This window comes from Delphinapterus leucas, chromosome 13, assembly GCF_059928025.1.
Source record: "Delphinapterus leucas isolate spDelLeu-1000000601 "Yukka" chromosome 13, BTC_Dleu_Yukka2, whole genome shotgun sequence".
Classification (NCBI taxonomy): Eukaryota; Metazoa; Chordata; class Mammalia; order Artiodactyla; family Monodontidae; genus Delphinapterus; species Delphinapterus leucas.
Window position 1 is genome coordinate 71,740,295 of NC_143141.1, and position 15,644 is coordinate 71,755,938.

Here is a 15,644-nt window from a genome sequence, read left to right on the forward strand (position 1 = left end):
CGCCTGCTGATGCAGGGGACACGGGTTCGTGCCCCGGTCCGGGAAGATTCCACATGCCGCGGAGCGGCTGGGCCCGTGAGCTGTGGCCAGCTGAGCCTGTGCGTCCGGAGCCTGTGCTCCGCAACACGAGAGGCCACAACAGTGAGAGGCCCGCATACAGAAAAAATTAAAAATAAAAAATTTTTTTAAATAAAGCTAATTTGAATATTCTTGTACCAGTCCCTTTTGTGGACCTAGGCATTCAATAGTCTTGGGTAAATCCTTAGGAGTAGAATTGATGGGTCAGAAGGTGGGTGTATGTTTAACTGTTAAACAGTTTTCCAAAGTAATTGGTCACTTTTACATTCCCACTGAAAGTAATGCTTATTTTTTTTTTAATTTGAAGCCACACCAGTTTGTAAAGAAAGAAAAACAAAAGCGAGTCTTAATGAAAAATGAGAGGCAGTGAATAAAGAGCTTCCTAAATTATCTGGAATAGTCAAGAAAACCAGTCTATAAGGCACAGAGCTATCGGACAGCTGATCCTCCGGGCAAATACTTTTATTTTGATTATTGGGTTGGAAATAATTTTAGTCACTTAGATCAAAAGTTTTGACAAAGATGATTCAAGCAGGGGCCCAAATCCCAAGAGGAGAAGAACTTACATAAAGAACCCTGCAGATGAGCTTTGCACTGTGTTAAACGGAAGAGAGAAGAATCTTCCCACATGGTGTGCTTGTTTACTGGGCCAGCCCAGGCTGTGACAAATGAAACAACTTTTTGATGCCTAACGCAGTTCGCCCCCAGGCACTAAGTCAGCTTTGTGTTTCCCAGGAGTCCTGCTTCAAATAACCAGATAGGAGAACTTGATTAATTAAGCACTCTGGGGCACAGGACTGTGATAGGCCCCAGGCTCTGCACACAGGCTGGTAGCCGGTCTGCAGCTTGCTCCCGGCAGAAGAGGGATCCCCAAGTCCTAAAACCCACAGTGTTATTTTCGTTGGTTGTATGGGGCTCAGTGAGAGAAAATGAAAACTGTAAAGCCAGAATATAAGTCCGTGCTCAGCAACTTCAGGAGATGCTCGATGCAATCTTTTTTCTATTAGGAAAATTAAACATTGTCAACGAGCTAAATAACCAAAAATATGAAATGGTTAAATCAAAGCCTCTCTTCCTCCTGCAGTTGGTGGGAATTATTGTGTGTTTAAGAACAGAGAAACGACACAATGAGGCCTTAGAAAAGTCCTGAGGCATCAGTGTGCCAAGCAGAGAGCCATCTGCACAGACGCAGAATGGCAAAAACCCGATCTGGGGCTCTAAGCCATCAGTACGCAGTTATTCCCAGACAATTCAGGAAAGGACTGGGGCTTGGTCCTGGACAAACTAATGAATTTTCTCATGACTTTTATTACAAGCGACTTAGATGCCAGGGGGAAAGGAATAAGGAATACCTTTTTTTTTTTTCTTGAGTACCTACCTCTTACCAAGCACCGCACCAAGCACTTGCCTAGCATTAGCTGACAATTGACTTAATCCCCCCAAAAACTCCGCAAAGTAGATATCACTATCCCCATTTCAAAGATGAGCTCTGCCTCAGGGAAGTTAAATCACTTGTGGAAATTCCCCCAACTAAAAGGAGAAGAGCTCAGTATTTAAACTCAAGTCTTCCAACTTCAAACCCCTGCTCTAGACTTTACTGACAGCAAAGAAAGTTTTAAAGGAGGTTCTTTTGTTTGGTTTTTTTTGCGGTACGCGGGCCTCTCACTGTTGTGGCCTCTCCCGTTATGGAACACAGACTCCGGACGCGCAGGCTCAGCGGCCATGGCTCACGGGCCCAGCCGCTCCGCGGCATGTGGGATCTTCCCGGACTGGGGCACGATCCCGTGTCCCCTGCACTGGCAGGCGGACTCTCAACCACTGCGCCACCAGGGAAGCCCTAAAGGAGGTTTTAAATGGGCAGCTGCGACCTTAGCCATGGGCAAGAGCACCAGGCTCAGACTGAGTATAGAAGCTGGGCTTGAAAAGGAAAATACATTTTTCCCTTAAGTTCTACTCCTAATGGCTCTCCACTGCCCAGGTTTAGCTTATTTTCCTATGAGGAAGGTTTAGTAAAAAGCCTTTTCCTGTGAGAGCATTGTCTCCCCGAGCCCCTATAGTCCACAGGGACCAGTCTTAAACTTTATATGATGGAGAGTTTTTCCTGCTTTCCCCTCCAAGGCTCCCTGCGATCTACCTCCCTTTTCTAGTGTAGAGGAAAGCCTTCTTTATTCCCTGTCTATTTAGTGATGTCCTCCAGCATTAGAAAGTCGTAGCACTTTTATAAGCCACACAAACAACAATGCATCACCTCAATTCCCAGCTACTGTGCAGTTTTGGGGTCTTCTGGATGGCAGCAGGTTGGAGCACACTCGGCTAGTTTGCCTTTATTAAACTGTGAAGGTCACTTCTCTGCCAGGATTCATAAACGGTGAGCCCTCGCTTCCCCTCCACAAATGTGTCTCTTCCAGAGCCTTTTGCAATTATGGCTCATTTCCCTAGGTTTCATATGGCAGGCGTCTGAACAGAATTAAAAGCATAAGCACGTGCAAAAATAAGCCGCTTCCCAAGATAGTAAATGCTGAGTTCTATATTAGAACACGCTGTGAGTGCTGACTGGCTAGGGCGTGATTAACCTAATAGGCTTAAAGTTCCACTTGCCATGCACATCTGTCAGGACACGAGCAAAATGCAGTCCGGTAATCCACGGGACTGAAGTCCTCGAGAACTGCCCTGTTGCTCACCAGCAGCAGAGGGTTCAAAACTTTGAACAACACCAGAACGGCGGCAGCATCACTACCTCTACACGATGGGGCCAAGGAAGTAAAGAAAGCCGGTTCCAAGTTTAGGACATTGCACCTTGGACTTCAAAGGATTCTGGCTTGGAAACTGCCTGGATGGACTAGTAAGACTGCCTTTTGTTCCTGTTTTGAATACAATTCTCTGAAAATTGTGAGGGTTGCAGATGGGAGATGACTACAGGCTGACATCATGGGATGTACACCTTCCCACAGTGATATTGTTAACAGCGTTGCTAAGAGTGGCATCCAGTTTTTTAAAAAGCCCAAAGCAACTCTGCCAGGATGTCAGGGGCCCAGTGAAAGATGCTCCATCCCTTTGCTGGTTCAAAACTCCACCTGCTATGACTCTGGAGGGGGCTCGTCCCAGGGACAGAGGCCAGAAGAGCAGCAAAGTCCCAGGTGGATCCAATCCGTGGCTGAAAGTCTTTGTCAGCTCACCAGAGATCCCACTTCGGGCAAAAGGAAAGATATGGAAGGACTGATCCCAGAAACCAAAACCTCCCCATCCCAGCTGAACAAATCACAAAGCTACGTGGCTACAGACATTCCATTCAAAGGACAGAGTTCCCATGGATCACAAGGGGCGGCCTTTTCTGGGGAAGAGACTGAGGAAAGTAATACCCAGGAGACTTCCAAATGGGAAAAGAGGCCAAAGTGTCACAGGTCGAGCAAACAGGGCCATGACTGCCAAACCATCCTTCCTGCCCACGAGTCTGAAGACAAAGTAGACTTCCCTGAGCCCCTGGTGAAGGCCCACCAGCGTGCTTACACCTATCTGCACACCTGCCTCTCGAAATACGAAGCAGTTATGAGCATCACCCATTGCGCCACACAGACCCAGGAGCTGCTGCAGCCCATGGTCGGCTTCCTGTTGCTGTGTTTTGATGAGGTCAACCAGCTCTTAGGGGAAATCTCCAAGGATGGAGAAGAGCTCCTCCAGGAAGTTAAGGAGGATCTGGCTTGGCCTCTGAAGAAAAGAGAGCCCCGGGAGCAGCCAGATCTCTTGCAGCAGCTTCTGCAGTACACAGTTAGCAAGCTGCAGGCGCTCAGCGGCACGGTGGCCTCGCTCTCTGACAGCCTCCTGGAGGGCTCCAGTCGCTACTTCCACGGCGCCGTGGGCCACCTGGGAAACAAGCTGTGCAAGAAGAAGGGTGCGGATGAGCACCTCCTCAGGGTTCTGGGGCACCTGGAGAGCTTAGCGAGTGGCCACGGTGACCCTGAAGTGCAGGGCCTACCCTTGTGCTCTGAGGACAGTGGCATTGGTGCTGACAATGAGTGCGTGCAGCTGGCAGACAAACTGGGCAAGAGAGCCAGCTGGGACTTCGTGCTGGAGCCTGCAGAGTGGAGGCCAGCGATTCCACCCACAGTGGAGGCCAAGCTGTCCAGACATACCTGGCAGCAAAGCCCATTCTGGATGGGTTCAGCCAGACCCCAGGACTGCCCGCTCTCAAGGCCTCTTACAGCAAAGGTTCAGCCAGCAGTGCAGGGTGGATCGGGGAGCCCCTGGCCCTCCAGCACAGGCCCAGAAAATACTGCCTCCAGGCCTTGGGGGCTGAGCCAAAGCGCTCCGTGTGATTCCCCTGGGATCGGGATCTCCAGGGAAGCACACTTTCCTAAAGGCTCCAGGTTGATGGACACTCCGCCCCTCAGTGAAGGTGAGGACAGCAGCCCAGAGGCGGTGGAAGACAAAGAGAGCTGCCTGAGTCCGCGTGCGGGGCAGGGAAGCGCTTCCCATGCAAGGCCTCGGTCTTCACCTGGTGCCGAAAGCCTATTTCAGCCACACCCCCGGAGGCTTAGGAGCCCCCAGGACGAGGAAATGATTCTGAAGATGAAGGAAGCAATCAGTGAAAGGATCAAGTTTGTCCCCGTGCCCTCTGAGCACCAGGAATGGATTGAGGAAGAGGAGAGAACCATGGTGCCCCCAAGACCAAACACGGCCAGCGACAGCAGGAAGGCCCCCTCAAGGCAGAGGAGGTCCCAATCTGAGGGGTGTCTGAAGAGCCACGTGGAGGACCCCACCCTCCAGGAGCTGCAGAGGGTCCAGAGAGACCTCAGCCAGAGGCTGGAGGCGCTTTGCACCCAGGACACCCGACGGCAGGGGCACAGCCAGAAGCAGGTTCTGCAACCCAGGGCAACAGCGCTGAGGCCTGACCACTACTGCAAGGTCACCCCAAGCAGCACCATCAGCAAGCTGAAGGCGTCCCTCACCAAGGACTTCAGCATTTTGCCAAGTCAGAGCACCTTGCAGAAATGCTGTCCCCACCCTGAGGGAGAACAGCCCTGGCAGGGAAAAGCTGAGGAGCTTCCAAATGTCATGCCATCAGGTGAGAGGGCCAGTGAGGCTCCCAGGGCCCGGGACTGGAACATCAAGAGCTGTCCTACCAGAACATCGGTCAAGAAACTCATTGAAACTTTCAGTCCCACCGAGGGTCTAAGGACACTGGGGGATTCCAAGGACTCTGGGCCGAGCCCCTGCCCCAGGAAGTGGGGGGTCCCCACCATGCCTCCCAGATTCCCCATTTACAGGGGACTTGCCCCTTTGTATCCAAAGCCTCGAATTTCTCCAGCAGCAGGTGGAGAATCTCTCAGGATGGGCCCAGGCTGGAGGCCCCTTGCTCCCACCTTTCCCCCTCTGCTCACAGCAGAAGCATCCAAGAGTGAGGACCTCAACTGTGAAACAGAGGAGAACCCAGAGCATCTCCCTCCACCGCCTCTGGAAATCCTGATGGACAAATCATTCACTTCCCTGGAGCCCCCAGAAAACAGCAATCTAGCAGAGAGCTCCCTTGAAGGGACCCACGTGCCAGGGCTGGGAGGGGCTGGCCCCGCCCGGAGAACGTGGGCTTCCCCAAAGCTAAGAGCCGCCATGAGCCCCTCTGACCTGCTGCCCAGCAAAAGCACGGCCACCCTCGCCAGGGCCCGCAGCGCAGAACCAGGGAGAAGCAAGAGCGGCTGCAATCCCGGAAAGCTCGCCTTGGACCTCAGTCACCCACCAGCAGCCAGCGGGAACCCAGAGGTGCAGGGCAGCAGGGCTCAGAGTCAGGCACGAGCGGACAGGGCCACAGGCCTCTCCAAGCATCCCCGGAAGGTCATCCACTGGCACCACTCCAGCCACACATCCGGGCAGGACAGGACCTCGGAACCCAGCCTGGCCAGGCCAATGCGAGGGCCACATTCTCCCGAGGCCCCAAGGCAGAACCAAGACAAAAGCCCCGTGCTGGTCAGGAAGGCCTCTCCCACAAGGGCACACTGGACACCCAGAGTGGACAAGAGGCACTCAAGCGTGCCCTCCACTCACAGACCTGCCCAGCCAAGTGTGCCCTGTGTGCACAGGTCCCCCAGCCCACCGCTCAGCCCTCCAGTGAGCCCCAGGACGCTAAGCCCCCCAACAGTGAAGAAACGAGCCTCCCCTCCCCCCCAGCACAAACTGTCCACCCCTCCCTCGGCAAGCCCACCCGCTCAGCACAAGTTCTCCAGCCCCCCTGCCCAGTGCACAGAAGCCAGTTCCCCTGCCTCTGGCCCCTCCCCATCTCCCCCAGCGTCTCCCAGTCAGGGGCCCAAGGAAACAAGAGATTCTGAAGACAGTCGGGCAGCCACGGCCAAAGCATCTGGGAACACATGTTCCATTTTCTGTCCAGCCACCTCCTCTCTGTTCGAAGCTAAGTCACCATTCTCAACAGTACCCCAACTCACCCCACCATCGCTGCCACCTGAAGCTGGAGGTCCTTGTGGGAACCCGACAGGATGCTGGAGGAGCAGCGCAGGGCCACGACTGAGGGCGGACTCACAGCGAGGGACAGCCCTGTGTGCCCTCAACCCTCAGCCTTTCATCAGAAGGACAGCTTCTGACTGCCAGCCGGGCATCCGCCTTCACCTGCCTGTCCCGGGCACCACCAGCGACGCTTGTGAATCCCAGCTTGGCCAGAGCAGGTAAGGAGAGTCCTCGGGCCACAGCCCTGCAGTTATTGGGATAGAGCTGATGTGCCCTTAGGCTCATCTGGGTCAGTAGTTTTCAAACTGTGCTCCCAGAGAAGAGCAGCTGGGAGAGGGGTCTAGGAATGTCCTGTCTCCCAGTCCCCCATGCTTAAGCAACCGTCTTTCAACTGTTACACACTTCAGGTTCCCGAGAAAGATTTAATTGCAAGGGGCTCTGCTGTACTAAAGATAAAGTTTTAAAAAAAAATTTAAAAATTAAAAAAAAAAAAGTTTAAAACAATCAGGTTGGTGCAACCACATGTGCCCCTTATTTTACACTTGGGGAAACTGAGGTGAAGTGACTTGACCCCCAAAGTTGAGTCATTGTCACCCGTCTGGAGCCAGCAGCCTGATTTCTGTCTTTCCTGGTTTACGGCAATAGACCAGCATCTCAGTGGGAGGTGCTCAAAGTTTTTGGTCCCAGGACTTCTTTAAGCTCTTCAAAATCGAGACCCCCAAGGAGCCTTTGCATATGTGCATTGCATCTATCGCTTTTTACTGCGTTACAAATTAAAATTGAGAGATGTTTAAAATATTTATTAATTGAAAAAACAAAAACGACCCCATTCTATGTTAACATAAACTATATCCTAATGAAAAGTAACTATATTTTCCACAACAACAAAAAAATTGAGCGAAAGGAGTGGCACTGTCTTATAGTTTTACAAACCTCTTTAGGGTGTGGACTTCACAGACAGACAGTTGGATTCTCAGACCTATGTCCACAGTCAATCTGTTGTGATATCACACATCATGTAATCTGGAAAACTCCACTCTACATTCCTGAAAGAATAAGTGAAAAGGGCACATAACATCTTAGTATTATTATGAAAATAGTTTTGACCACGTGGACACACACCCCCGCCCCCCGCCCCCGAAAGGATCTGGGAGGCACCCAGGGGACACACCTTAACAAACAGCGGGTCCTGGAGGTATTGAATATAAAAGTCTGGCTTCCCCATACTCCTGAGGACCTGCCCCCACTTCTGCAATGCAGTCTCATCTCCATCTCCCCTTTCAGAAGAGTGTAGAGCAAGAACAAGACTCTTGGGCTTCCCTGGTGGCGCAGTGGTTGAGAGTCCGTCTGCTGATGCAGGGGACGCGGGTTCGTGCCCCGGTCCGGGAAGATCCCACAGGCCGCGGAGCGGCTGGGCCCGTGAGCCATGGCCGCTGAGCCTGCGCGTCCGGAGCCTGTGCTCCGCAACGGGAGAGGCCACAACAGTGAGAGGCTCGCGTACCGCAAAAAAAAAAAAGAACAAGACTCTCCATGAGCACTGAGCACCAGAACCCAGGCGGAAGGGCTGCCATGCCTGCCCTGGGCCAGCTGAGGTCTAAGCGTGCCTTTCTCATGAGGGGCAGCTGACTTGCATGTCCTTGGCCCAGCCCCGCAGACAGGTCTGGGCATGCAGCTACACGGGGGCATGACTCAAAGTATAGCCATTGCCTTGGGAGTTGAAAGGACTTGAATGGTGGTGTGATTATTTTACAGAGTTTATGGGGACACTTATCTTTTCCCAAATTGTAGCACGGGGAGAAAAATGTAAATCTGAGGTCGATTAAAGAGGAACTCTTATCAATGTGTCTTGATATCATATCAGACAAAGCTCAACCCACAGCAGTCCTTGCTATCTTTGCATTGCCCACAGTTGTGTAAATGAGAAGTTAATTTCTGCCAGAGCGATATGTGTTACAGACTTCACAGTCTGTCCTGGCATAAATGGTAGTTTTTCACAAAGTACTAGGCAGTCAATTTTAAATAAAGATATTATCTCGGGAAAATTGTGCATGATTATAGTTATAGAAACTTCCCCAGCCACTTGAAAGAAATGAAATATTGATTATTTTTGCAAGAATCTTAATGTAACGTTGCTCTTTTCTTAAATCTAAAATGAACTTCCTACAGCACAGTGCCTTTCATCTGAGAACCTCTATAAATGTTATTGCATTATTCCTCACACTAGCCAGTTATTCAGTTATTAGATTTCTAAAACTGTGCCCTTCAGGAGAAGAGCTTGAGAGAACAAGGACAATAAAATGGCATTAATTAAAAACACTAACATTTTAAAACAGCAGGAGCAATAGTAAAGCAACATAAAATTGTTCAAGGAGAAAATATTGCCATTCTTTCAGGTTTCTCCTCGGAATAGGGCGGCCTTAAAGGTTGTTTTATGTCCTGAATCTCAATATTCAGAGAGATGAGGTGGGATGGGGAGTAACTGTAGCTTTAAAGAGGGAGGAGGATTCATAGAGGAGCCTTCCCAAGGTCACGTGGAAGGTCACAGAATGACTCACAGCCATTCCCGTATCTCCTGGTCAGACCACACGTCTAAGCTGTTCCAGACTGTGAAAATGTGAGCACGTGATGGATGTGATGGGAAAATGCCTATTCCCCAGACACACACCCCACTCCCCACTCAGCCCTGTAAAATTGGCAGAAGTGCACCAGCTGTAAGAGGAGGGCTTTTGCGGCTCTGGAGATGACAAGCATTTTTTTCTGCCCTCCTGCGTATGGGAAACAATGCCAGGGAACTGAGCATGATTCCCCCAAGATCATGCAACAAGACAACAAGCCAGTGCCCGAGAGCCGGAAACTCCTACAGGCTGTTTCCCCAAGCAGGGACTTGCAGGGACAGCCCTACCCATTGTATCTCGCAGCCGAGGCAGGCTTGCAGGATGCACTGGCCTGTGTCTGGTGTTGATCCCCTGCAGGTCATCCCGTGCCCCTTTTTTAGAAAAACTGATGGTGTTGATATCTTCCCCATTTTGGGGCCCAGGGATTGGGCACAGTCCTTGGAGGCTTCCCCAGGAAGCTCTGTTACTGAGCTTCAACTGTTATTTACGTGTTGAATGCCCAGGTGAAGGCACCTGTCTCTATCCAGGTCTCAGTGTGCCCAGACTTGTTCCGCTAAATGCGGTGCTTTTAATTTTGCCAGGACTGGACCAGCCAGTCAGGATCTCTCCGCAGCCCCCTGACCCCGTTTCCTGGAGACCTGGGCTGCCTGGCTCCCCAGCAGGTCTGGGAACAGGTGGAAACACAGCCATATGGCAACCAAAACAGTCGACCTCCTGGCCTGAGCCTCACACATATTTGGGACCTGGTTGGGGGTGGGGAAGACACAGTTCAAGAACCAAATCCTGCGTCACACCTCGGCGTCAGCCTCCACTGACACTGCGTGCCACGGCCTGTCCTCTGCTCCAGTCTGGGAGCAGCAAAGAGTCATGCCCCCACCCCTGCTCAAAAGGGGCACAGGAAGAAGAAAAAATAAGGTGGGAGCTGTGGCCCACAAATCACTGGGTCCTGCAGGGACTTATGATGGGGCCAGAGGCTCACATAGATGAGACTGGCTCTAAGGAACAGGGTGGGTTCCTCACTGCCTGAAAATCACGTATGACGGCCAGTGTCAGTGCCCACTCCACCTCCCCCCACCATTCCTGCCACCCTGATCTTGTTAGGATCCAAACTCAAACTTGTCCTCCACTGGTTGGACGTCCCACGTAAGCGTAACCACGCAGAGCCGAGCACACTCATAATACAGTCAAGAAGGTGCCGTCACGGGCAGAGAGAAGGGCTTCTGGTCTGTGCATGTGCGGAGCTGGGGCCAGTCCTGGTCCTCAGGTGACTGATGGAGAGGCTCCGAGCCTCAGGTGCCCACCTGTAATATGACAGGGTGGTCCCTCAGGTCCCTTGCAGGTGCGACTTCCTAGTCCTACTACAAAACAGCACCAGTGACAGCCGACAATTTAGTGAGCACCTGTCATATGCCGGTTAGTGTGTGGCGAGTTTTCCAGGCGTCATCCAATATTGATAACTTTGAGTGTCCTATGAGATGGGTATTATTACTATCTCCCTTTCACAAAGCAGGAAACTGAGAATCAGAGAGATCAATCAACATGCTATAGGTCACACAGCTAGTAAGTGGAAGGGCCAGGACTCGAACCCAGACAGCCGACTCCACCCTCCACGTGGTGTTTGTGAGGCTAGCCTGGCTGCCCGTAGCCAGTGTGGCTTTCCGAGCTGGTCCCCCATCTGGCCTAGGCTTGATCCATGCTTGTGACCACCCTCCATTCTGTGCTCCCAGAGCACATTGGGTGTCCCTCTCTGTTCAGAGCCCCTCTCACTGTGGCACTCAGCAGCTGGGAAGCTCTATTCTAGCCAAATGCCAGGTCTGAGCCAAGCAGTTTTCATTTTATTCCATTCAGGAAAAGGGTGGCAGCTGAGCAAAGCAGGGTTTTTTTTGCTGTTATTGTTGGTGTTATTTTTGATTCAGCTAGCTAAGCCTAGCTCTTTATTAAATAAGAAGTGCTTTTAAAACAAAAACAAAATAAAGGCCTGGCTCCCGAGTTCCTGAGGGAGATGCTTTGTTCACAGCAGCAGGATCTGGGCATCCCAAGAGAGAACAGGACTCAGCCTGTCCTCTGAAACGCCAGGAGCTTGGTTCTCACGGTGCCCAGCCACAGCGGACACCCACAAGGACAGCACCGTCAGGCAAAGCTGATATGGAAAGGCAGAGGCCTGGCACCAAGAGTCCACCAGGTCTGTGGGTGACACAGACGGGAGGGCTTGAGAGAGACAGAATGGAGATGGGGCGGGGCCAGAGGAATGAGGAGGGTCTGATTGGCATGTGTGCTTTCTCTCTGCAGCAGCAGCGAGGAGAGCCCCAAGGACACAGAGCCATGGAGCAGTCCCTGTGCCCCAGAACCGAAGGGCGGCAGCAGGGGTGCACCGCCCCCAGAGCTCTGTGTGCTGGGCCACAGGCTGCAGCGGGAGGCCAGCGCCAGCCATGCCCAGGACAAGCGCCAGCAGAAGGAGGTGGCCTGACGGGCTGGCCGACTGAGTCACACTGATGCCAGTCACCCCAGAAGGCAAGGGGGACAGCCAAGCGTCAGACAACCCCAGAGAGGGTGAGCCAACCAAACTCCTCCTGAGAGGTAGGAAAGGCCTGGAGAGGGCACTGCCCAGAGGCTCTCCTAAATTCTAAACAATCGCTGTTTGCAGTCCTAGATCCTGGTTTGCCTTGGGGTTCAACGAGTAACTATAACTTTGGACCCCACAAACAGACACTCTTTAATCCTTCAAGTGCTGGTCTTAATTTAGCAGGAAACGATATTTACCACATGCTTCATGAGCCAGGTGTCTTACTTGGGTTAGCTCTGTGAAACCATTTAATTCGTTCAACAATGAATGAAGCAGAGAGCATTCTCCTGGTTTTTGCAGATGAGAAAACCAAAGCACCTCTCGTCCATTCACTGCCCCACCCCCCCCACCCCCCCACCCCCCCCACCCCCCCCACCCACCCCCCCCCCGCCCAGTGCCTTGCCTGAGGTTACACAGCTAGGAAGAGAACAGAGTAAAACGTGAACAGGTGTGCCTGGCTCTAGAATGAAATCTGTCTTTCATTCCTTGTATTTTTTTGAACATTTCATTACCCTTGACTGTTCCATCACTCCATTTGCAAGCATACGTATGTACTTGTACAGGTGGAAAGCTTCTTCTTTTTTTTTAAGGTTAAATAGTGGCACAGCTTTTATGTGCCTATTATGAGCTCTGTTTAGAAGCTGACTGCTCCAGAGATAAGAAGCCTGAGGCGGCATTAAGACACTCAGCTCCACCCACCCTCCTCCCCAAGCTCAGCTCCAAAGCCCTAAAAGCAAAGCTTCCAGCCCATCAGTGCAGCCCTGCTGCCTCTCCGGCTAAGCCTGTCTCAGAGGCATATCTCAGATGCTCTACCCCATGCACCCACATGCCTCTCAGACTGAGTGGGTACAACCAAGCCTCGCAAACAAAGCAACCTATTCTCTGAACCCCGTGGGGGCTGAAGCTTAGAAGGATGTGTGGGTAAGGCAGGCAGGCACACACACACACACACACACACACACACACACCCTAGTCTCCCCCAGGGCCTTCTCTGCCAACTTTATTCCCAGGTCATCTGCAGAACTTCTGCTGGAGTTGAAACTGAAGTGAAGAACCATTGTTCATGCCCAAAACCTGCTTCTGCCAGTGAGCTAGATATTCGCTGCAGAATTTGGAATTTTTCCACTGGAGGCTGTGGAGTGCTTTCTATTTAGAAAAGAATTTGCAGTAATTGGGTGATTCAACGCCAGCTCAGTGGGTTGTCAAAAGACGAGAATCCTCACCCACAGGGTACAGCTAAGGGCCAATCCTCCACATCTGCTTCAAAGCTGAATTTTTAAGTTTGGAAAAATTATAGACCTCAAGCCCTTTCTTGTTGAAGTAGATCATGACTCAAGAACATGTTAAACTGGGTCCTGAGGACTAAGCTCCCTCCCCCAGGGATAGGCTGTGGCTCCATGACTTGTCCAGTTATTCAGACAGGGGTGACAGGGACAATCTCTTCCAAGGCACTCAAGGAACAGTTGATTAAACTACCAAGAGGGACCACAACCCACCGCTCTATTGGGAAATGTCTGTACACACCCAGTGAGCACGTACTAATCCTCAGGGCAGAGCTCAGGCCACAGCGGGGCAGAGCCACACCCAGGGGCTGGAGGCTGGGCCCTGGGAACTGCCTGGGCTGCAGGACACAGGAGGAAGTTCAGCCACCCAGGCCCAGGTGAGTGTGTGAGAACAGCCAGCTTCAGGAAACTTGCTTGAGAGAGAGCTGGACTGTCCCCCTGCATGGTTAGGCCGGCAGCGTGGGTAACGAGGGCTGGGCCCCGTAGGCTGGCTTTCAGGAAGCAAGCAGTGTGGAGCAATCCAGCTCAGAGGTAAGAGAATTGGTCAGAAAGGGGACCTGCCCCGTGCTAGGGTTTCGAGGCCGGCTTCCTGGAGGTCTGAAGAAACAAAGCAGAACCCCAGCTGCCGGGAGACCGGACAGGGACCCAGGTGATGAAACCGGGATGCAACGTGGGGATGTAACCCCAGGGATGATCAAAAGTCGAAGTGACTGGATAAGAAGTGGGGGCCAGATCCACGAGAACGGGAAGTTCTGGGTCTCCAGCGCAGGTCCCCCCCTTACAGGGTCTTAGAGGTTTGGGGCTGGTTTGAGTGTGTGGGTGTGGCTGAGGGTACCCAGCTGCGGTGACATGAGGTAGAAGTGGGCAGCTGGGAGCCAGACAGCATATTACGTCACGGAGGGGGTCGGCATCAGAGCAAATGCCCTGGAAGGATCTGGAATGAACCACTGCTGCCTTCATGAGGGTGCCTGGCAGGAGGTTCTCTGAGAGGAGAGGCTCCCCCGACCACCAGCCCAAGGTAGGCTGGTAAAGAGAAGCCAGCACCCACCCCTCCTGTCCTGCAGGCAGCCGCGGAGGGATCCAGGGTGCACCGGATTCCTGTCACTGAGCACCTACTTGTGCCAGGACAGGGCCAGGCTGCTGCCATATATCCTCATATGTGATGTAATGAGAGACCCAGAACCTCTAGGCCCAGGCAGCAGGGACGATGAGCTGCTGTAGCCATCGCGATGCCCAAGGACCCAGAGGCTTCAAGAATCCCAAGTCATCTTCCCAGAGGGGAAAGGGGAGGGGTTGCTAAGGCCAAGGGGCTGGAAGGCAGCAAAGGTCTAAGACGAAGCAGTGCCAAGCTGACCCTGGAACAGATGAGTCAAAGATATGTTTTTGGGGCTACAATCCCAACTGCCGCACTCAGCCCATATTACATGTGAATTAGACTTTTTATAAAATAAATTAAATCCACCCCAATAGACCATTTGTGTGGCATCCACGGTCTCACCCCTCCTGAGATCAGGCCTTTCCTCAAATCTGTGTCTTTGTCTCTGCCTGGGAGAGCACACTCCCGGTGGCCATGAGGGGCAAGCCCCACTCCACAGCTTCTCAGATGGGTCACTCTTACCCACCCTCCCCCTCCACCCAAGAACCTCGTGCTTGCCGGGCCCAATCCACTTCCACTTCCGGTGCTCAAGGGAGAAGGGAGAGCAGGGTGTTTTTGTTTTGTTTTGTCTTGTTTAATTAAGCCAATGGCCCCAACCCATTAAAGACTCATGTGTCTGTTCTTTTTCTTCACAGTTAGAAACCAAGAAGGAATGTTGGGTATAAAGACAAAAGGGAGTTCACACAGGAGATTCATTTAAGAAGTCCATATGATACCCATATTCTTATCGGGGCCGACTCCTTTCTGGGGGTTTACAGCCATCCTCCATGCACACGGGGACCCCAGAGCCGTGGAGAGGGAGGTGTCCAGCCCCCTCTTTATCCAACACATTAGTGACATAGCAAAGAGTGCTGCCCCAGGGGAAAAACACAATTTTCTAGTTCCATCAAAAGGATTCATGGAGTAAAAAAGCAAATATAATATTCTAGTGGAACAGTGATAGCTTTTTGCAAATATAAATATAATCTTCAAGATGAAATATATCTTCCTTCCGCAGCTTGGTTTTGTGCGGTCGTTTACTCTAAGCAGTATCTATTTTCCTTCCTCACGTCATATACCCAGTTCAGAACCTAAAATAATCCACGTTGATGGAAAATGAAGGGCAGACAAACCAGAGAGACTTTTCCTTCATTGTGAAGTGCTTACGTTTGGCAAGACTTGCCTCATAAACCCTGCAACATGAATGAAAGGGATTTTGAGAAATATATTCTATTTTTCTGAAATAAACCAGTGTTTTGCATGTATCAGAGGAGCTGGTGCCATGAATTATTGTGTCAACATGTTTGTCAATTGATCGTCTGGTTGACTGCGTACAGGCTGCCAACACCCACTCTATCTGCCAAAGCAAAGCTTTTCAAAGGTAATATATTTTTAAGTAGCCCCACATCAAAGTCTGTTGAACTGCCATAAAGTAAATGTGTTCTGAGCCTATATTAACAGGGCATGTTATACTGCACTATGGTTTCCTCCCTGTACCTCCCTGAAGTTTAAATAAAGTT

General features: G+C 51.6%; 1 protein-coding gene across 1 annotated transcript; it reads left to right on the plus strand.

Moving 5' to 3' along the window:
* The first annotated feature begins 12 nt into the window (after window positions 1–12).
* PCARE (photoreceptor cilium actin regulator) lies at window positions 13–12,039 on the plus strand. Its single transcript, XM_022573829.2, has 2 exons — window positions 13–6,746; window positions 11,433–12,039. The coding sequence occupies exons 1-2, from the start codon at window positions 3,007–3,009 to the stop codon at window positions 11,608–11,610; spliced, it is 3,918 nt and encodes a 1,305-aa protein (XP_022429537.1). The 5' UTR covers window positions 13–3,006; the 3' UTR covers window positions 11,611–12,039.
* Window positions 12,040–15,644: the final 3,605 nt, after the last annotated feature.